Source organism: Centruroides vittatus, unplaced genomic scaffold (genome assembly GCF_030686945.1).
Source record: "Centruroides vittatus isolate TY-2023 unplaced genomic scaffold, ASM3068694v2 contig_329, whole genome shotgun sequence".
Classification (NCBI taxonomy): domain Eukaryota; kingdom Metazoa; phylum Arthropoda; class Arachnida; order Scorpiones; family Buthidae; genus Centruroides; species Centruroides vittatus.
The window spans coordinates 427,202-450,196 of NW_027122113.1; the positions used below are offsets into that span (position 1 = coordinate 427,202).

General features: G+C 28.6%; 1 protein-coding gene and 1 long non-coding RNA gene across 2 annotated transcripts in view; one reads left to right on the top strand and one right to left on the bottom strand.

Moving 5' to 3' along the window:
* Window positions 1-18,962, top strand: part of LOC136973728 (F-box/WD repeat-containing protein 8-like) — a 28,381-nt gene extending 9,419 nt beyond the window's left edge. Inside the window, exons 6-11 of the mRNA XM_067268471.1 lie at window positions 5,186-5,379; window positions 6,345-6,557; window positions 8,573-8,700; window positions 11,933-12,106; window positions 12,575-12,682; window positions 18,730-18,962. Coding sequence (XP_067124572.1) covers window positions 5,186-5,379; window positions 6,345-6,557; window positions 8,573-8,700; window positions 11,933-12,106; window positions 12,575-12,682; window positions 18,730-18,874 — 962 coding nt within the window. The 3' untranslated portion in view covers window positions 18,875-18,962. The remainder of the gene's footprint in view (window positions 1-5,185; window positions 5,380-6,344; window positions 6,558-8,572; window positions 8,701-11,932; window positions 12,107-12,574; window positions 12,683-18,729) is intronic.
* The window catches only part of LOC136973727 (uncharacterized), a 59,089-nt gene extending 39,616 nt beyond the window's left edge, over window positions 1-19,473 (bottom strand). The window contains exon 1 of the long non-coding RNA XR_010880544.1: window positions 19,460-19,473. This is a non-coding gene — a long non-coding RNA (uncharacterized lncRNA). The remainder of the gene's footprint in view (window positions 1-19,459) is intronic.
* Window positions 19,474-22,995: the final 3,522 nt, after the last annotated feature.

Consider the following 22,995-nt stretch of genomic DNA (forward strand, 5'->3'; position numbering starts at 1 on the left):
ATGTGGCAATGCTCAGGTGTTGCAATCAGAGGAGCATGGTGTATGTTTGGGAGGCCCTCCTTACCATATTACTAAATCTGTGCAACTCTCCCATGCTTGAGTTGCCTGCTATGTGGGTCAGCTTGTATAAAAGATTAAAACATCATCTCTAGCTCCTTCTCAGCAGCTATTCAACACATTATAGCACATGCACATTGTCACCACACGTGTATCAATTTAAATTCTTTACGTTTATTTGTTCTAAGTTTAGTTTTCTTCTAAAGGACTAATGCCATTAATTTTAATTCGAAATCTTTGTTCAAAAATTTTATTTGAGATTGTGTCTGCCTGAGGACAACGTCTTATAACACGTCAAAAGCACTTGCAAATATAGTAGTATTTATACGTAATTAACACCTGTGTGATAATTTGTTCTTTTCTTGTGTAACTTAACCTGGATAAACAGGAAATTCAAATTTTCACTTGTAGACAAATAAGTAAAATTGCCTTCAGACAGGGTCATTCAAGTGCTTGTATGGGACCTGGTAAATGGGCTTCTTTTATCCATTATTGGACTCTCTTTTGCTTCTTTTTTTTTTTAAGAAATGAAATTTTTTTTTTTTAAGAAATGAAATATGTTGCATTTTATTGATAAAGAAGCATTTTGTCTTAAATATTTTATTTTTTTAGTAAAAACATTAATTTATATGGGTAGTAACCACTACAGACTACAAGTTTTCTCTGGACTTGGAAAAATAATTAGCTCCGCCTTCTTGATGGCCATGCCTCCAGGTATAACAGTCATTTCAGAGCATGACAAATTGTCTTCAAAGAACAATTTTGAATGTTGTCAGAGAAACAAATATCTCCTGATATGGGGACATACAGACCTAAGTTTTTGTGAATATTAGACATTAGTGTGAGAACGGGGGGAGGTAGGAGATGGTCGTACCTCCCTTTCCGGTAACGCACTTGTCAAGGATGGCTGTTTCGTTTCTTAGCGTTACGCGAGTGGATAGGAGGTGAGACGGATGGGGTCGACGATAAGGTGAAAGCGATATTCGAGACAAGGAGGACACCAGTTAACAATTAACAAGGTTTATTAAATTTAACTAAGGACACCAATACAAAAGCTGACTAAATTCCCTATGTTGCGTAGGGTTCGAGAGAGAGAGAGAGAGCTTACAGGTTCGGTTCATACCTCGTTAGTTCGTTTCCCGACAGTTAGCACTTGATATCCTCGATGTGGAGATTAGTATTCGAAATAGGCACAGTTTTATATAGTCGCGACTTAGCGTGGAGACGTTCAGACAGGGGTCCAAGTCGGTGACGACGAGCGACGGTGTTTGTCCGGCAGATGATATGAGACTCCCCCGAGGGGGTGGAAGGAGTGGCTTTTATAAGTTTTTGCCTGGGAAATCGGTCACGTGATCGTAGGTGGATGACGATTTGTGTCAGAGGTGTTCCCGGGATTCAAAATACATGACGAATTCGGACGTTAACCATAAACTAAGGTTGCAAGATGATCTGATCTAGTTTAAGAACAAAGGATTGTTGACAGTTATACGGCCGGGGACGCGTATTTTCTCGTCCAGGACCGTTTCTAGACAGGATGTTTATATGAAGGGAAAATTCCTAAAACGAATTATTACAAAAAGTGACTCTGATAAAATCCAGATCTCACATTAGTGTTTGTTGGAATTAACTAGGGTAGAATTGAATAGATCCAAGAATCAAGATTCTGAGGATTGAGTTCATAAGAACAAGCAATGAATGTAATTTGTTGATAACAATGAAAATAAGGTAAATCAGTGTTTACAATTTGCTTTACACAGAATAGTTAGTAGCTAATTAGTACTGGGTATTTGAAAACAACTTGATTAACATGTTGATAATTGTACAGATTGAAGTAAATAATTAATTAAAGATTTAAAATATTAAAATTCCTTGAGAAGCCAGATCACAGAATAACTTGGTCTCTGTACAGGAAATACTCATTAATTCGAACTTGGATAATTTGAAATTCTATTAGTTCAAAACTGTACTTTGTCCTGGTGGGGATATAGAGATTTACATCTTAAGAAATTCAGTTAGTTTGAAATATGGCTACTTTGTAATTCTAAGTGAAAATTCTCTCCGAAGTGTGAAATGCATATGTTAACTTGTTTGTTTAGATTGAAGTGTCTCCATGCTATAAGAGAACAATAGACCAAGAACAATTCTAATCTTTTCAATATGACTTTGCATTTACAGTAATGCATTTTCAGGTGTCATCTTACATATGGGACTATCTTTTTTTCTCTTATTTCATAAAACATGGGCTGGGTTTTGAGATTATAAGATTGGGCTACAAGTAGCAAATTGAGATATTTGTAGGGCTCTAGGCTATTATATTTGGGCGACTTACTACTTTTTGGGTTACTTTAAAAATAATTTGGGCTACATTTCAAGAAATTCTGTCATACTTTTTATAAAACCTATCTGGCAGGTTGTCAGATAGGTTCTCACCACACACGTGCTGTTTACCTGCAGTTTAATTATAATATTATTATTAATTATTAATTAACAAAAATAGCATTCTGTGTAAGTAATCATATTCTGTTTGCTTAACAAATTACATCAGTTATATAGCATTTGGTATATACAGAAATATGTAAATCTCTGATATCAGGTCAGTCTATAAGTTCATATGTATTTTTATCTACAAAAAAAGCAGCAAAAAATTTTAATTAAATTTTATTTCAATCTATAATGTATTCATCATTATTTTGTACAATTTCTTGCCATCTTGATGGTAGCTTTTTAATCCCGTCTTCATAAAATGATTTCGGTTTTGAATCAAAATATTCAGAAATAGCCTTTTTTACATTGTTCTCATTCTCAAAAGTTTTCCCTTTTAAAAAATTCTGCAAACTGCAAAAAAGATGATAATCACTGGGAGCATGGCGAATATGGTGGATGAGGTAAAATTTCCCAGTTGTAGCTTTCAAGTTTCTGTACAGTTATTTTTGCAGCATGTGGTCTGGCATTGTTATGCTGCAAGAGAATCTGCTTTCTGTTCACTAATGACGGTCGATTTTTTTTCTATTTTTATTTAAATGCTCTAATTGCTCACAATACATTTGAGCTGTAATTGTTTGATTAGGTTCTAATAGCTCAAAGTGAATTACACCTGACATATCCCACCAAACAGACAAAAGAATTTTTTTTGGATGCAACCCACCTTTTGCAGTCAGTTTTGGCTGCTTGTCGCAATCCATCCATTGTCTTTTTCTCGTCACATTATTATAGAGGATCCATTTTTCATCTCCAGTAACCAGCCTACCAAGAAAAGGTTCTAAAGCAATATGGGATAAAAGAGACGTGCAAATGTTTACACGTTGTTGTCGGTTAGCTATTGACAGTACATGTGGTATCCATTTTCCTACCTTTGAAACTTTTCCGATTTGTTGTAGGTGTCTATGAACAGTTCTATGGGATGAATTTAAACGTTCCACAATTTCATCAACTGTTAAAGATGGTTCTGCTTCAACTAGTGCAGAGAGAGCATCATCGTCAAAGTCAACGGGTCTTCCAGTACGAGCCTTATCCTCCACACTAAAATCATTGTTTCTAAATCTTTCAAACCACTTCTGCGCAGTCCTTGCACTAATTACAATTTGATTATGTACAGTATTTATTTTTTTGGCTGCATTTGTAGCATTCTCACCACTTAAAAATAAAAAGTATAAAACGTGTCTTTTGTATTTGTCGGTTACTTCCATTTTAACGAAAATAAACAACTGAAATGTTCACAATTCTGAACAGTATTATATGAATGAGATCCAATTTAACACTTCAGTGTAAAAATTATCACATTAGACTGACATTTTTAACAGCAAAACAAGATTTTTCTCAAGGTCATAAAAATGAGCATGGACTTATGGACTGACCTGATAATTTGAAATTGCGAATATTTTGTCTCCCAAATTTCAAACTAATGAGGATTTCCTGTATTACTGTAATGCAATTAGAATTTCTGACAACAGAATAACACACTAGTTTTTATGTTTGAATTGGCTATATGAGAGCTTCATCAAAGAAGTATTCAAATATCTAGAATAAGTCTATGGGGACAATGAGAGCTTTTCGAATTGAATAGTTCTCAATTCCTTGCATTTGAATATTCTCATCTTTAGTTTTGATTAAGCCTAGTAATAAAATTTTTTTTATAATATGTATAAGTGATTTTATTATAGAAAATGAACTTAATTATGTGACATGTATCTGGTGTAGTTTAAAGATAATAATTGAAAAAAAAAAACTAGAACCTCTTCAAAGCAGGAATTTTCCAAACTTAAAAATAATTTAGTATTGTGCAGTTCTGCTTTATACAGGTTTTACATTATGAAATAAAAATCTCTTTGTAACATAACAATAAAAGTTTTTCTAGTATCATTAATGTACTAAAAATTTAAAATTACTGTAGAGCAGCAATTCTCAACCTTCTTAGCTCCGCACCCCCCAAATAATAAATATAAATAAAATTAATATTTTGTGACTCCCATCCAAAGGAATAATAACAGTAAGCCTTACTATTACTAATTGAATTTTGATTGTAATTATAAATGTAAATTTTTTTTAAATACAGTGCTAAAAACTAAATACAGGAATCGTCTTTTACCACTCGAAAACAATTTGCTTTTGTGTTTTTCTAATGTAGATCCACGTATGGAGAAAATTTTAAATGAAAAACATATGCAACCATCGCATTAATTTCTTTTCTTTACATGTGTACTTATTGTAAGTAAAATGTTTATAAGTTTATAATAAATGATTTTTTTTCTCATAAAATGATTTCATTATTGTTTCGTGGCCCCCAGGTTGAGAAATACTGTTATAGAGTAATGACAGTGAAAATTGTTTGGTTTTTTTTTTTGCAGTAATTTATAAGGATATTTCTTAAAATAAATTTTCAGTTATTTGAAAGTTAGATAGAAGTATAAAAAATCAATAAAGACATTGGAGATAGGTACTTATTGTTATGAATCAGCTCATAAATTGATTGCATATTTTTATGGATTTACATTTATATAATAGAAAAATGTCAGTTATTATTATTATTATTATTATTTATTATTGTGAAAAAATGTATAGAAATTTATTTGAAAATTTTATTTTTAGATGATTTTGCTGTTTCTCTAACTATAATTTAATTTTTGTTTAGGACAAGCATATGTTTTGTCAAACAAGAACAATTCATCTCTTCTTGAATCGTATAACTTAACATTACCAATAACATCTGTTGTTACGGATTGCTCTGTTAATGCTGTCGGAATTTGTAGCAGTAACAAGTGCATCATGATTAATACCATTGGTGGAATATGTAATTTTCAAAAATTATACAGCTATTCAACAAAAGTAAATATGATTTTCTTTTACCTACAGTTTCATAACAAAGCTATATATATGTATATAGCTTTGATATAATAATTATATTAATATAAATTTTTACAATGTTTAATGATTACAATGTGTAGTTTTATCAAAGATTAAATGAATAAATAAAATATAGTAAACAATTTAAAATATAATGGAATATATATGTATTTATATAATTAATACAGTTCAGGTTATAAAAATATTTATTTTATATCTAAAAGTTAGACACAATTGTACAGTTAAAATATAATTTGTCCTTAAATGTTTAATTTTAATGGCGACTATTATTTGCTTAGCACAGATATTTTTTAATTATGAGTAAAGTTTGCTATTTTTCTTTTGTCTTTGCAAAAATTAAGTATTCTACTTAATTGTATATTAATGATATATATATTGTACAGGGTAATTACACTTGGGATTGAATACTGATTTTTTTCAATACTTTACAATTACATTCTATTCAAATGTGATAGCGATGAAGCACTTGATCAACATGCTTCATCATGAAATAAAGAATCATTCCATTCATGTTTCCTGTTCATCTTATACAGATACATTCTATATACTAAGTGTTCAGTCTTGAGTGAATCACACTGTATTTACAGAATTGTATTTTAGGCTAGCTTCAGAAATTCTTGTATTGGTACAGAAATTTTTTACATATAATAAAACATTTGGTTCCTTCAAAAAGCAGTGTGAATTTTTATTTTTACAATATGGTGCCAAGAATTTTGTAAATTAAAGATGATATATATGGATGAATACTAACATTAAATAACAATTATTATGTTGTAAATTTATATAAAACCTATTTTTAATATTTAATATGACATTAAATTATATTTGAATTTTTACATTTAAATTAAACACAAAATATTTTATTATTTATGTATTACATATTTTTACTTACAGTAAATAGTCTAATTGAAAAAATTATCTTTTAGGTAAATTATTTGAGCTTTATACCAACAGCATATGACATAACTGCTGTTATATCACGTGATGATGCTATTCACTTTCAAAAACTTAATCAATCAGAAGATGAGGAAGCGTTGATAATTCATCATTTAATAGGTTCATTTGTGTCATGTTTAGATGTTTCTAATGATTTAATTGCAGCTGGTCTAACAAGTAGTACTGGATATAATATTTATCAGGTATTTATGTTTAAATATTTAAATGATAGTTTTGGTTAGAGTAGTGTTTTAATATAATTTATTTTTAACATAGGAAAATTTAGATATAATGATATAAAACTATTTTTCAAAAAATATAGTAGTACATTATATTTTTTTGTAGCTAAAACAAATATTTCTTGTATCGTTTCATGAGTTTGATAATTTTAATAAATGTACTGGACATAAAAATTTTATTCAGAAACAATAAATGTTATTTTGTCCACTGTTACCAAATTTTTATAGATTTTATAATTTTAATAAATTTGTAAACATCTTAAAAAATATATTATGGCTGAATGTCATATCCAATGTTCCCTCTAATTCTTTTTGTAGCTGTATGGTGCAGAAACAAATCTTTTCTCATTAGAGGGAACATTGGTCATATCATAAAATGAATATGACTATTGATTTTATTGGGCTGCAATTTGAAAAAATTACAGACCTATGAATTCCCACTGTCTTTCCTTAATCTTGAGAACAGAGTTAGGTAGACGAAATCTGCGACCAGATATGGAAACCTTAGGGACAGGAGGTTCCAATTAACTATACATAAACTTCTGATGCAAACTGGAAGTCACATTATTTCAATTCAAAACTTTTCCCCTGAAAGGCATAATGCTATTGTTAAAGGAAAAGAATGATGTACAGTGGCAAGCCACTACTAATTTGAGGTGGAGAGTATATATTTTAAGTTACATAAATTAAAAATATGGTTAAAAATTGCAGCCTGGCATTGTGATGATGTCACAATAAATAATTGCTTGTTTCAAATTTAAAAATCTTAAAATATAAATTAATTTTAATTAACTTTGGCTCATATTTGTTCATATAAAAGCATAATATTAACTATATAAACTTAAATATTAATTAGCTTATTTAAAATTCATTCAATGAGACAGCTCAGCAGTGGTCAAGTGGTCTTCATACCCTGAACACTGGGAGTTCAGTTGTGGGTTTGCACCTTGCTCAGATGGGCTGGCCATGTGGAGTTTTCCAGGTTTTCTCCACGTCTGTAATGCCTAAATAAGGGCCAGTTTTCCTTAAAAGACCTCCCAGAAGGCATCTCCCCTAAGCAGATTGCCCAAGTGTTGCATTGCCATAACTTAACAAACAACAACAACATTCAATGAGACAATGTAATAATTATGTTTAATGATTATCTGAAGGTCCAGAAATATCATTTTTTACATTTTTGTATATCTATTCAATTGATAAAGTTAGTCTCTCAAAACTTAATAAAACTAATTATTGAGTGACTCAGTATTTCTCATTATCAAAAATATTTTATAAAAATATGCATCTAACTGATAAATAACTATTTTTGATTATCAGCAATTTAAATTTGCTGTTCATATCAAATGTTAATACAGATAAAAGTTTGTAATTGAGTTGATTTTCATTATGTACAACAAGTCCTCACTTAATGTTGTTTTGTTACAATTTCCTTGCAGATATATAGAAGTAAATTTACAATTATCACTGTTGAATTTCTTTATAAACAGTAAAATTGATTCTATGAGGTGAGAAATAAATGCTGGAGGTTGCAATCACAATCTAATTAGAATAATATTAACTGAATTGTAACTTGTTTATATCATGTTTACACTATGATAAAATTGGTTTTGTTATATGTTGTTTCACTTAACATCACAGTTTCTAAGGACTTATATAAACTCTCATTTATCATCATCAATAATTGATAAAAATTCAAATAAAATGTTTGAGTAAATTAGCAACAAATGGCGTTAAGAATTTAATGTAAGGTCTGAAACAGCCCATATATTTTTCAAAATACTGCAATAATTAGTGGATTATTATTATTTCAATAAATCTTTTACTTGTAATTTAATTTTGATCTTTACTATTATTTTATTTCATTCTATAGAAATAAATTTTTGATTGTATTATAAATTTATTCTGTTATTTATGTCATTATTAGTACAAATTAAATTATGTTGCTATATTTATATAATATGTAAATCATTTCTATTCAGGTATCACTTTTCACTACAGACAATGGAAGATTATTTGGAATACTTTCTGATCATCTAAGTCAAATTTTAAGTTTAAACCTTAGGAAAAGTCCAGATAATCTTATTGCAACTGGATGTAGAGATAAGAGGTTGAATTTCTATATAAATTTGACAGTAGTGATTGACCTGATATATAGATTTTTGTTTTTAATTTTCTGAAATATTTTATAAATATGTAAACATATTTTAAACTTTAATTTTGTTTTTCAAGTTGAATATTTAAATATGAAACTATAATACCATGCATACATAAACATCTCAAAGCTTGATGTTTTTAATAATCAGCCAAACGATTGCTGTAATGAATTGGGCTACTTTACTGTTACTATTAGTAATTAAATTGTAAAAAATTTGGTACAAGAGATGGAACCTAATTCCTATCTCTTATTAAAGTTAATAATTATAATTAAATTAATATTTTACTAAATGATTTAGAATATTCTGAAAGACTGGTAATGCATCTGCACAGTAAGTTTGAGTTGTGGGTTTGGGTCTCACTTCAGGTCAATTCTTTTCTTCCAGAATATTCTAAATTATTTAGTAAAATATTAATTTAATTATAATTATTAAATTAAATAAAGAGATGGCACCTAATGTCTACCTCAGTATCAAATTAGTTAGAATTTAATTATTAATAGTAGCGGTAAGGTAGCCCATTTCGTTACGGCAATTGTTTGATTTCTCAGATTATGGTATCATAATAAGCCAATTTTATACTGATTATAAGTTAGTAATTATTCAAGATTTTAATCATTTGTAACGGGGAAATATAATAGCCTTTATATTTTATTTAAATATAGAATTTCTATATTTCTAAATTTAGTAAAAATTATTATTGTATTTTTTCTGTTATAAACAGTATTAGATGTCTACATTTATTGGTCAAAGTAATAATTAAATTATTTTAATTAATGATCTAATAAGTTTAATTGACAAAAATTTTAAATATTTTTGTAAACAAAAGCTAAACTTCTTAGAGTTATTTTATTAATCTAAATTCTGTAGTTATAGTTTTTATTTAGTTATTTTTTATTAACATTTCTTTACAAGTATTTAATAAATTAATTGATCTTATATATCTCTGTAATATCAGTTATTCAAAATTTTAAAATATCTCTGTATCAGATGAATCACTGAATCTGCATATAAAACTAGTAGAATATTAAACATTTTTTTTTCTTACAATTTCTCTTATATGTTAAATTTTTTAACTTATAAACTTCTTGAAGGTTTGTTGTTTTGAAGAAAAATTTACAAAATAGTAAATATCTTATAATTTTTACTATTGTTTATGTTTGTGTGTTTATGTTTGTATTTGTGTCTGTGTGTGTAGTCTTCTTGTATATATAAACAAACAACTCTGCTAAACCTGATACCTTGTATTACCAAAGCTGACCACTGCCATATGTTATTGGGCTAATAATGGCTATAATATTAATCAATTACCAAATAATTTGAAACTGGAGGGAGTCATTAGGTGCCATCTCTTAGTAAATTTAATAATTATAATTTTTAATTAAATAATTTAGAACTACGGGAAGAAAAGAATCCGCCCAGAATGGGACTCGAAACCTCAACTCCCATTTACCGTGTGGATGCATTGCCAATTACACTGTCCGGACCTCTAGTCCAATCTTGTCTTCCAGTATATATAACATTACACTATAACCATCTATCTTACTATATATTCTTCTTATATACACTAGTCTTCAAAATTACCAATTTCTTGAAAAAATTTGTTGTTTGAAGTTGAAATGCTTAAAAATTAAAAAGTTGTGTTAACAATTATTATGTGTATTGGATAAAAATCATCAAACCTCTTAAATTTTTGTTTGTCTTATATGGCTTTAGTTTGACAGAGATTATTATTATTATTATTTAGCTTTAATTTCATATTTAGCAGATTTATTCAATGTGTCTTCTTATGTATATGATGCCATTAGTTAACATTTGTCAAGTGATTCCAGAGAAAAATTGGATATTTTCAAAACTATAAAAGCAAATTGGAAAGAAAGTTATGCAAAATGTAAAAAATAGTTTCAAAAATAATCATAATTAAAACCAAGTCTAGTAATTATCAGAAAAGATACAAAAAAGATGTAATTGAAACCAAATTATTAATTTTGAAAGATTGAGAAATTGTAATCATCAATATTTATTATAATTTGTAATTAATTTAATGTTTCTTTTCTGCAAGTGCATAAGCAAGCATTAGATGGTTTTGTAAATCATTTGCTGCTAATGTTAACTTCCCTAATATGTCCACGTGTCACAAACTTTATATCACAGATTTGCATTGATAACTTCGTACAGATAAAAATTGCAGATTTGCAATCAATTGTTTGCTGTTATTTTGAATTTATTAGTTTTAAAGATGTCAAATGTATTTACGTTTCGTGTATTGGCATTTGACATTACATCTTTGATCACCATGTTACGAATCTTTATTTAACATCATTTAACATTTCTTTTGCTCTTTGAGTTGTTTTTCAATAGCTATGCTGTTAATATGTGTTTCTGTTGGTCAAATACTATAGTTGTTACTCATTTTTGAGAACTTGTAACTGGATATCATCAATTAATTAAATGCATTATAATGATAGCTGAATATCAAAAGAATTAGCTTTAGTGATAATTATATTCTTTTCCTTGAAGAGAGCCTGATATTAAAATTGGATAACTAATATCATATAACAATGTAGTAGCTTTAGTCTTAATTCTTTGCATATATCATATCTACAGGCTTGAGTAAATCTATACCCCAACAGATTTTAAAAAGTAGACCACAATCAGTCTATTCAAGTGTGTACAGTAAACATATTTTTATGAATCAGGGTGTAAAAATAATACTCTATATTTTTTATACATTTATTATCATGCACCATGTTCAATTATTTTATACATTAAAACAAAAACAGATCTTTTTTAATGAGATATATCTGTAATGAATCTGTGTCTGTGTAATGAAACTAGAATTATATAAAACAGATTTTTAACTATATAAATTGTGAATTTTCTAGCTATTCAAAGCACATTTTTCATGTTAACTTTTTGCAAATGTTTATTGCAAATGTGCAATAAACATTTGCAAATAAAATAATTGATAATAAGCTGACAGTAAATGTCTAATCTGTTTTTCTGTAATTATTTCTATTTTAACAGAAGACACTAAAGTTAAAATTAACTTCAAAAGTTTAATATTAAAGTTTTTGTGTTTTTTTAAAGCTATTTTTTTCATTTGATTGTTATTGATTACATATTATAAATGCAAATATTAATTATTTCTTAATCCTATTTTGAGTATAAATTTAATAATTTCAGAGTAAGAGTATTTGATTTGAGAACACTTCATCCTGAGATCAGTATAAGTGCCCATTCATATGGAGTATCTTGTGTTGAAATGGATAATTATCATATTGTTACTGGTGGCGACGAAGGTCTTGTTTGTATTTGGGACATACGAACAAAATCTAAATTGTGGGAAATGTATAACAGGTAATTTTAATTGTCTTACATTTTAAAAAAATTATAATTATTGTTTTTTTAATATAATTAATAGATTTATATAAATTCTTGAGATTTTTATTTATTTTAGAAAAAGAGTTTAAATTCATATACAATAAATCAAATTATATTGCATTTCTTCAGGCTTTTTTTTTTATTAAATTATTAAATCAATTTGTTTTAAAGTCTAGTATTTATATATGACGACAACTCCATTATTTTACATATTTTTTGTAATTATGACAATTGTAAATAATATTTGCTTGTATAACTTATATGGTATTTACAATTATTTAATCAAAAACTTTTAATAATAATTGATAGTAAGGCAGAAGAAAATGTTATTAAAGAACATTATTAAGTTATTAATAATTATCAAATATTTATTATCAACTATAATGTTGAAAATGTATGAAATATTTTACAATCCAATTAAACATTTTTTATTTTCATTATTAGACATCCAGTTAAATATCTTTGTTGTGATCCCACAAAATTGGTAACGGCAAATATTCCCACAAATAAGAATCCCGAACCTGATGATGGGGAAATTGTTGTTCATAAGCAGTAAGTAATTTATTTGTTAATTAACTTTTAAATTTCAGTATTATTTTTTTACACTATGAACATTGTAACAAGAAAATTGAAAGTGAATAGTTAAAGCATAACTGTAAAAACTCAAGCTGTTATATATTTGGTGTTTTGGTTATAAATATAAATTTCTTAAGAATGTAATTTTAAACAATAAAATTATATTTTTATTAGTATGCAAAAATATTACTTAAAGAAGTGATCCATAAAACAATTAATATATGAATTACTTTGAAAATTTTTTGTTCTTTACAAATATTTCTTCACTAGTACTCTTTATCTAAAAAATCAAATTATTATTTAGAAATATTTAAAGTATTTACTGTAAGTATATTTAAATTAAATTATAAAATTAAGGATTACTCACTAAAAATTATAAATTACATCCATCCTTTCAATCAGCTTTATATAATATAAATACAGCTTTTAAGAATATGACACTAAATAAAATTAAATTACAGTTTACATGACATTAAAAGAAAGAGAACTTTTAAAACGAATTGAAATTTCTTCAATATTTGTAAAAATACAGTAGACAATCTTTTAAAAAATAAATAGAAAAACACTAAAATATTGAATTTTTTAATAATTCAAAGTTTCATGCATAGTTTGGATTGTTGTTCTCAAAAGGATCAAAAGGATACTTTTACCATTGTCAAATAGCAGGGGGTAACCTACAGAATAAGGTTAAAGCCATTAGTCTTCCTGTTTTTAATAAAAATGATATTTTTTTAACAATGCTACTATATTTTTACAAACTTAAAATAATTATTTATGTTTAGATTAGCGATTCTTTAATTGTAAAATTTCTTATTTTTCATTGTTTCCAATTATATAATTTTCTTTAACTCTGTAGTAAATAAATTTATTTTCCTGTTAAATATCTAATTATAAATATAAAAAATATACATGTTATATAATAATTTTGTATTAGTTAATATTTTACTAATTAAAATCAACTTTAACTTCTATTTGGATAGTAAGGATAATACAGAGTACAGGTATACCTCACCTCATGTTGGTAATTGGTTTCAGGAGAGGTGACATAAGTTGAATTTACTTGTGTAGTTGTGACGTAAGTTGAAACTACAGTGGAAAATGCCAATATTGAGCACTTAAAGACCGCTAAATAAGACGACAACACAGAAACACAGATGTTTTCATGTTTTGTTCTCTAGGATTTATGATGATTATATTAACATTTCTGTATGTACATTTTAATATGATTTTATGTGCTTTCAACGCTTTTCTAGTGATATTACGACTTCAATGTTTGTGGCAGACGGATTTAAAGTCGAATAAACTGACTTAAACTTGATTTTTATTTTTCCATATACTTTTTTGACAAACGACATAACTCGAGGTATACCTGTATAATTACATTGTACTAAATCACATAGTACCTATTTTAAAAACTGAGGCTAATTTTGTTAACATTCAGTAAGAAGTAAGTTTTTAGCTTTATAATAATGTTGGCATTTACAAAATGCTATTATATAAAAATTTCATAAAACAGTGGAACTTGGTTAACTCAAACTGGAATTACTCAAAATCACATTTACTCAAAGTCATTTTCTTTTCCCAATCACTCAGCACAAAATCAAACTGTTGAACTTGAATGGAGTTTTCATGCAGCATTTTCATAAATTCTCCAGAATTTTAATTTATATAAAATAATTAATGTTCATCTATCAAATAAATTAATTAGAAACTTCCTATAAAGCATGGGAACCACATACGAATAAAAATAAACATCACATAATGTGATAATGAGTGAGAGTGGTGGCTTCAAGATTGCATGTTTGATCTAGATACTGTAACTGCCATTCAAATTTGCTTTTTCCCCAAACATTTTTTTTATTATTTGATTGCTGGTGGATTTTTCTGACTAGCTGACATAATAAATAAATGGATTTTTGATAAATTAACTTTAAAAAATAATTATCTGATTCTATGTAAAAATTTTAATTAAAATGGCTGGCAGTATTTTTAAAAAATTAAAAATCTGAAGAAACTAAGTTGTCTTTCTTTCTGTCATGTCCAATCACCAAGAACAAAAACAGTCTTCACAGAGACAAGTCCCATGGAAATATTGTGTAGATAGTTTATTATGGGCCACCAATAAACCAATGCGCAAAATCTCCATAACTTGAAGTCTGAATTTTTTTCTCTGGCCAATTTGGGTTAACCAGGTTCCACTTGTATTTATATAATTTAATTGTAGTAAACTTTATTCCATATTTTATTTATTATAATATCAAAATTAAAACTCAATATTAAAATTTTTCTGAATGTAAATATTCTCATAAACTGGAGATGGTAATTGAACTAAAATATGTATGAAGTGAGCTTTAAATCTAATAATGTTCAATCTGTTATAGTATTTTGGATTTGAACAAGTATAAACTTATTAACAATATAAATTATAGTAATACCTCAGTTTTCGTTGATAATCTGTTCGAAAACAATCAGCGAAATCCAAAACCGACGAAAACCGAGGCAATTATTTCCATATGAATCAATGTAAATTCAATTAATTCATTCTAGACACTCAAAAATACATACCAAAAACACGTTACAGATAATTATTATAGTGTTAAATACTAAAAGCAATAAGAAAATAATATAAAAGACTAATCTAAAGGAAAGCAATGGAATTGTTTGGCTAGACGCGTGGGGTAATGTCTTGTCTTGTAGAAGCTAGTTGGACATGAGCTTCTAGCCTATATTGCATTGTAATTGTCATGTAATACTAGTTGTATGCATTTATGATAGTCATATCGTGGGGAATAATGCTTTCTGGGAGATCGCCCGTCCTGGCGAACCTACGACGGAACTCCCAGTGTTCAGGGAATGGAACCATTGGCCAATGTTGGGCCATTGTGGGATAATGCTCACACAACAAGAAATAACACCACACTGAGCATGGGTCACCCTTTGTTTTCGCAAAATTAGCAGCAAGGTCACTTGGGTACGCCAACGAAAACCGAGACAAATTTTTCACAAAAAAAATTGACGAAAACCAAAACCAATGATAACCAAAGTCAACAAAAACTGAGGTATTACTGTATTCTATAAAGTATTGTTCACAAATTAAATTTTATTTTTTCTTTAATACTTTTCATATTTATCATTAATGCTAGAAATTACATTTTTCTAGAAACCTTCAATGAATTCATTTTTATGTAGTAACATAATAAATTCTAAATTATTTCTAAAAAATTTTCTCTTGTTGCATTTATTTCTATTTGTAATTTGATTCCAAATTTTGTATTATTCTATACAAAAAATATTCTATTTAATATGTTATAGAGTATTTGAAAAATATCACTTTATGTATATTATATTTTATTAAAATTTACTGAGTAAAATTAATATTGTTTTGGCTATGTCAATAAAAATATAATTTTAGAAAATAAAAATAATTCAATATCAAAGTTCAAATTATTATTAAAAATTAAAAAACACTAGACACAACAGGAATAACAAGAGAGTGGTATTTAGGCTTTCTGTATATAGACATGGCCACATTTTTATGTAATTGAGGTTAGAGTCATAGCTGCATTTATTATTAAAATTATTAACTATTTATCACATCGGCTTAGTGTTAAAAAACTTATACTTCAATATTAATAAAAAACAAAAAAGGTATTTACATTTTTGATCTGATTCTAAAGTTAAAGGAAGTTATCATTGAAACAGTGAAAAATAAAAAATTTTAATTTGTTTAAAAGTTTTTCTTTTTTAATATCATGAATATTATGATTTGCACTTGATTGTCAGAATGGAAATGATTTTTAATTTTTGTGAGTGTTGTTTAATTTTATGATTTATTTTTTAGATTATACAAAAGTGTTATATAACACTCCTTAATTTAATTCTACAGCTGAACAATACTAACAAGATGTTAGTCAAAATGTGTGCCTAGAGAATTAAGATTTTCAGATTTTTGAGATATTTCATATGTGGTTTATGAAGCACTATTACAATAACCAGTAACAGTGCTTTATAAACTAATAACATATTCATAAATTAAATTATTATTGTTTTGAAAATATGAAAAAATGATGAAATTTGTGTGTAAATTTCAATTTAAAAAATTATTCTAGAAATAAGAATGGATTCTTGTTAAAATTATAATGCTGAGATAATACACAATAGAAACTCTCTCAACCACAAATTAAATCAAAACCAAAAATGATTGAGGCGCAACCTATTGGTTGGTTGATTATAGTAATGCTTAAAATAAAATAAAGAATTATATTTTTTGTAATTCTCTAAGTATAATAACTTAAAAATTTATGTAACAAAACACATATACAGTACATAAATGCTACATGTCCATTTATAAACTACATATATAATAAATATCTTAATTTTCAGTTCTTTAGATGATAAAATGCAATGATTTGTAGCATTTATCCTTAAATTTATCCTCAATATCTTTTTCAAATCTCAAATCTTAGAAATAATATGTTGTAATTTGTTGAGGCTAACTGTTAATGTAGCTCTTTTTTCTCTTTATGAATCCCAAGTAGTTACATCAATTTAGCAGAAGTCATTTAAGAAACATTTATTATGTTGTTAAAAATAAACATTGATAATTTATTTTTTCACTTTGATCATGTAATTTTATATTTTCTTTTTGATATTTTTTGTGGAAGGTTAGAGAATTTATTGTAAGATCTATGGCAACTTGATATAATTAATGTTGTTACAACAGAAATCTGAGATTATTTTTTTTTACTTAGTAGATAGGTAGCTTGAATAAAAGTAGAAAGTTAAACTATTTTTCAGAAATCCAAAAAAACTATATGAAGCTATATTAATTAATTAAGTTAGTTTTATATAGTTTTTTGGATTTAATTAATACGTTACAGTAGAGCGTCGTTTATCCGAATCAATTGGGGATAACTGGTTCGGATAACCGATTATGTACGAAAAAATATATTAACCTATCCCATGTTGAAATTTTTCTCCGTTGCGTCGCTTCGTGTTGAATTTTCGTCGATTTTAAACCTAACGAAAATTTTTATTATAATAATTGAGGCTATTGTATCGTTAAAAATTATTTCTTTATTTTGTAGAAACAAAATAAATATATTGAAAAATATAAAAACAAAAAAATTATACTTTAGAAGTTAATCTAGTATCAAAAACGTTCGATTCAGCACGACACAGTCCGACTGGAAAGCTTTCGGTTGACCGGTTTTCGGATAAACGACGCTCTACTGCATTTGCATTTATTAAAGAAAACACTTTTAGTTTCAGTATTAATAACAGAATGACAATTATTTGAATTAATGGAAATTTTTATATTAATTTCATACAAGTTTTTGAATGGTTTGGAAATATTTGAGCTAAAAAATTTAATGAAATTTTTATTTTTTGCACATTATTTTAAATAATTTTTACATAATTTTTATTTTGCATCATTAATTAATTTAGTAATTAAAATAATTTCCTTTTAATTCTATGTTTGTTTTAAATGAAATTGTTGAATTTCAGTAATTTTCTTTTTCAAATCTCAAGCATATTATTTTACAAATTTCAGCATTGTAATATATACTAATTTTATAATTTCTAGATTTTAGGAAAAAGACTTATTTATTATACAGGGTGTCTCATGAGTCTGGAACCATAAAAATTGTTTATCTTTAGTTTATTCTTTTAAATGATAAAGTTTGATGCTAAGTAAGAAGGAATGAATGATTTCAAGTTATTTTGATGGTGAAGACTTGCAGTCAGCAAGAAGTTGCCAAAAAGTTTAACTGGCCGCACGCAGAGTCACACTTTTTGGCAACTTCTTGCTGATTGCAGGTCTCCACCATCAAAATAACTTGAATTTATTCCTTCTTACTCAGCATTACACTCTATCTGCAAAAGAATAAACTAAAGATCAACATAATTCCTATGTTGTATATTGTAATGTTATTTTTAAGTAGTTGAATATTTAACTTCATTACGTATAAAATAATATGCATTTATATGAAATATTCACAAAATAATTTTATGTATTTCAGACAACGAGGTTCATTGAGAATGTATGATTTTTCAGCTGATCAAATCACAAAAGATATTCCTTCAATATGTCTTTCCTCTTATGATGAACCTGCTGGTTATAATTATAATATCAGATTAGCAATGCCATATGATGATATTAGATGATTATTTATTTTAAAGATGTAAATATTGATTTATCAGATTTTATATAATAAAATTCGTAATTATTAAATATTTTAAAGAATTTACAGAACATTTGTAATGTCTTCTTTCAATACGTAAATAATATAATATACACAAAATTTAAAGAATTAATTAAAAATATTAAACAATTTTTATATACAAAAATATTTATATTTAAGTTTGATTGACTATTTGCAATATTAATTGTAGAAAATGAAAAGACAAATGATTTGTTGAACAAGATAAAATGATATTTTAAGCTATTTATCAAAATATCTGTGAAATGTTGTATTAGATAAACTCCTATTATTATTATGTTGGGTTGTGTGAGATATACTCGGTTAACGCCGGTGGCTGTGTACTATGCCGGATTTGGTCCGTCATAGTAACTAAAACAAAAATTAAAAAAGTGTATCAGTGTGTGTCTGTATTCAGAAATTTTCTCACGATATGACATGTATTAAATACAGTGGCCTTCTGTAGTGTGATGTAGGTGTTTCTGTTCAACTGTAATGTTCTCAGGCTTTTGTGTAATATGTGTGGTATGACACCTGTAGAGGAGAGAACAACAGGTACAGTACACTAAGCACCTTATCCATCCTCCACAGATGCCTTATTTCCTGGGCAAGTTCCGTGTACTTGCTGATTTTTTCAGTGCATGTGTTTTTATACATTGTGTTTGAAATGGATATGCCTGTAATGTATGTGATTTTATTGTGTTTGCGTGTGTGCGCCATTGTCAAGGAAAGCGAGAAGACATTTCTAATTAATTTCCTTGTTTGAATTATGAAATGATATATCACCAAACAAAATATTACGTTAAAAAAGTAATATTAACAGTGGCATGCGTGACATTTAATGATAGGGAAGCTGTGTTTCTGTAAGAAATCGACTTCCAGGAGCAATCAGTTAATTGCATGTCAGTGATGGTCTAGGGTCCATTCGTACAGTACATGCGTGGTGGCGGAAAAGACAAAGACGACAAGTATATGACAAAAACCGTTTATTTTAACATAAAATAAACATACACCATGTACAAAATAGTTTGCTTTAGGACAATCAGCCGTTCGGACGTCCCGGGCGTGGATGTGGTTCTGTGATCGTCCATCGAAGGTGGTCCCAGGACAGTGGCGTTGACAAGTCTGTAGGGCACGGGAAGACTTCCTCTGTCGGCGTCGGGGACACGCTGTAAGTCCGAAGTGGCACGGGTTACAGGTTGGCATAATAGACGAGAAACTGCTTTTTTTGCATATTGACACACGGCGTTTTCGTTATTCGGAACGTTAACGGAGTGCGAGGTGTCCTTGATTGTCGGGGATTATATCAATCTCCGTTCTTTCGTCCATTTTGATTGGTCATTCTCCCTCAATTACGCTTCCTGAGTGGTTGGTCCCTGGTTACTAAACGTAACGAGACTCTTACCTGGAGCGCGAGAAAAGTCAAAATCGAAGATGAATTCGATCTTCCACCGATCATAGGACGACTTCCTTCCGCGATTTATGGTTTCTGCCTGGCAGTTTGATATAAACAATGGGTGTCCGACTACAAACGACTTTGTCCTATGTTTTTTAAACGAATACAATTTTCTCTAAATTAACTGTTTTTCGCGTCTTTCGTGACAGTTCAGACCTGTCTCACATTTCCATAAAAATTTTAAACAAATACTAGAAATGACAAAAATAAACAATTTTTGTATTTCAGTTCTAAATTACAAATAATACATAATACAAATTGATATGATACAATGATAGAAAAACTTCGTTTATAAAAAAATTTAAAAAAACAACTCTATTCTGCCATTTTTCCCGCAAAGTCGTTAATTAGTTTATCATAAAAGTCGCTGGTCATCGACTCCATCAACGTATTTGGAAGCTCTTTTTCTATCGGAAGCAACGCTAGCGACGACAATTTTTCCTCCGACCGAGTGTTTCTGGCCAATGTATGAATTTGCTTCGTGGTCGAAAAACTGCGCTCAACAGACCTACTGGTAGATGGTACCGTAAAAATTAATGATATTAAATCATATAATTCTTTTAGTACATCTTTGTTCGGATCGTCATTAATTATTATACTTTTTATATCTAAGAGTTACTTGTCAATATAGTTCGGACACCAATATAAATATTGCGATTCACTACGTAACAGTGGCGTGCCGTCATTGGAAGCGGTGGAAGCGCCGCTTTCCTCGTATTTTCTAAAATATAAATTCATACTGGGCAATTATTTTTATATTTTAACGTACTTTGAATTAATTAAAATTAATATTTTATTATAACCGCATTATGTATCTTATTACAGATTTGTTTACTATATGTTGAAAAAAAACGATAAGATTGCTATTGTATAATCGAATATCAATGGCGGAATGGAAGCGCTGTACTGTCGAAACCTGGTCAGCTTCCACCGCAAAATTAACTAACTGGTGTAGAGCAGCCAGATTATAGGCATTGGCGCATGCGCTTTACAGAGCACCAACTTCACCCGGTTTAGCTGGTGGAAGCTACACACCAAAATATCTGATAACGCTTCCAATGATTCTATTCCTTAGATCAGTGGTTTCCAACCTGTGGGGCGCCCCCCTCTAGGGGGGGAGGCGAGACTGTTGCAAGGGGGGCATGCAGCTGTTTCCAAAATATCATTTTCGAATACAAACCAAAAAAGTCGAATAGGTGTCAAAAAATGAATCAGCAAAATAGGTATACGTAATCCACAATCCTCACCGCGAATTTTTCGGGTACAAATGCTAAAACATCCATCCATACTCTTGCTGGAACGAGAACATCTCGCTTTCGCGTTTGGAGCCGAGCGCGCTTTGAGTATTTATGAAATTAGATTGTTAGAAAAATTAAGGGGCGCAACAATTTTTTTAAAGAGGGGCGCAGGTACAAAAAGGTTGGAAACCACTGCCTTAGATAGCTCCCTGCCAGTGGCTAAGTGAATTGTTTTAAGATTTAAAAAGTAGATAGTATTTAATGTTACTTTTATATACGTTTCTTTGCAAAGTTATATTTAAATAATTTTTTTATATTTTTAATTGTTATAGAATGGCAAAAAGCTTAATTTTGAAGGTAGAAATGAGTTTTACAAAAAAAAAAAAAACTGTAAATGCTAATAACGAGTAAAATCGTCATTAGGTCCGACCCTACTGGAGATACACGCGACCCTCATTATCTCCCAACCTTCTCGAACTTTAACCACCAAAATTTAATCGAATCAATTCCCGTAATACACGAACTCTTCCTGCAAAATTCCTAAAATTTTCGACAAAAAGCACAAGAGTTATTAGGCTTCAAACGGGGTGAATAAAATCGTGCAACACACACACTAACATCCATACATGCAGAACCCCCACCCCCGAATTTCTTCGCATTTCTCGTAATTTCAAGGTCCCCGAGTTCAAAAATGTATAAATCTCGAAGGGTCATTTTTTGACCGATCGCCATACTTTCTCGCTGCTATATGTAACAGCCGAGAAAGTAAAAATACTTTCCCCCTCTCTCGAATGATATATATTTTATTAAAATGTAAGACTCGCACGAGAAAACCCTCCCTTGTTCGTTCCGCGTGCAAAACAACGTGTTTCAAGATGACAAAACGAAGATTTCTCTGTAAAATAATCAACTCTTTGTGGTTACCGTTAAGACAATGACAAGAAATATGTTTAGAAAAAGTGAATGTTTATCCTTCACTTATGAATTTACATAAATTTAAAACAGGATAAGTAAAAAGTTGCAATGGAGAATGTTGTTGCTAGAAGAAATTTACAAATTGTCTGCAATAATTTAATTCATTAATTATACATTAATATAATTGTGAAAAATTTGATTTATAAATTGCAAAAATTTCTGCGAAAATATCAATACACCGATTGACGAAACAATCGACAATACAAATAATAAGAATGTAATATAACAATCGGGCGTCTTATTTGTTTGACTTCATTTAATGCGGAGAGACGAAATACGCGTCTCTCCGGACCAAATGCGGGCGGAAACCCAAATCTTCCGAGCCTTACGTCCTCGTGGTGCCCCCGGAGTACTTCCTTTCTGCAGCAGATCAGGCGATCTGAGCGGGACTTTTGGGTTTTTTTCACATAAAAATAG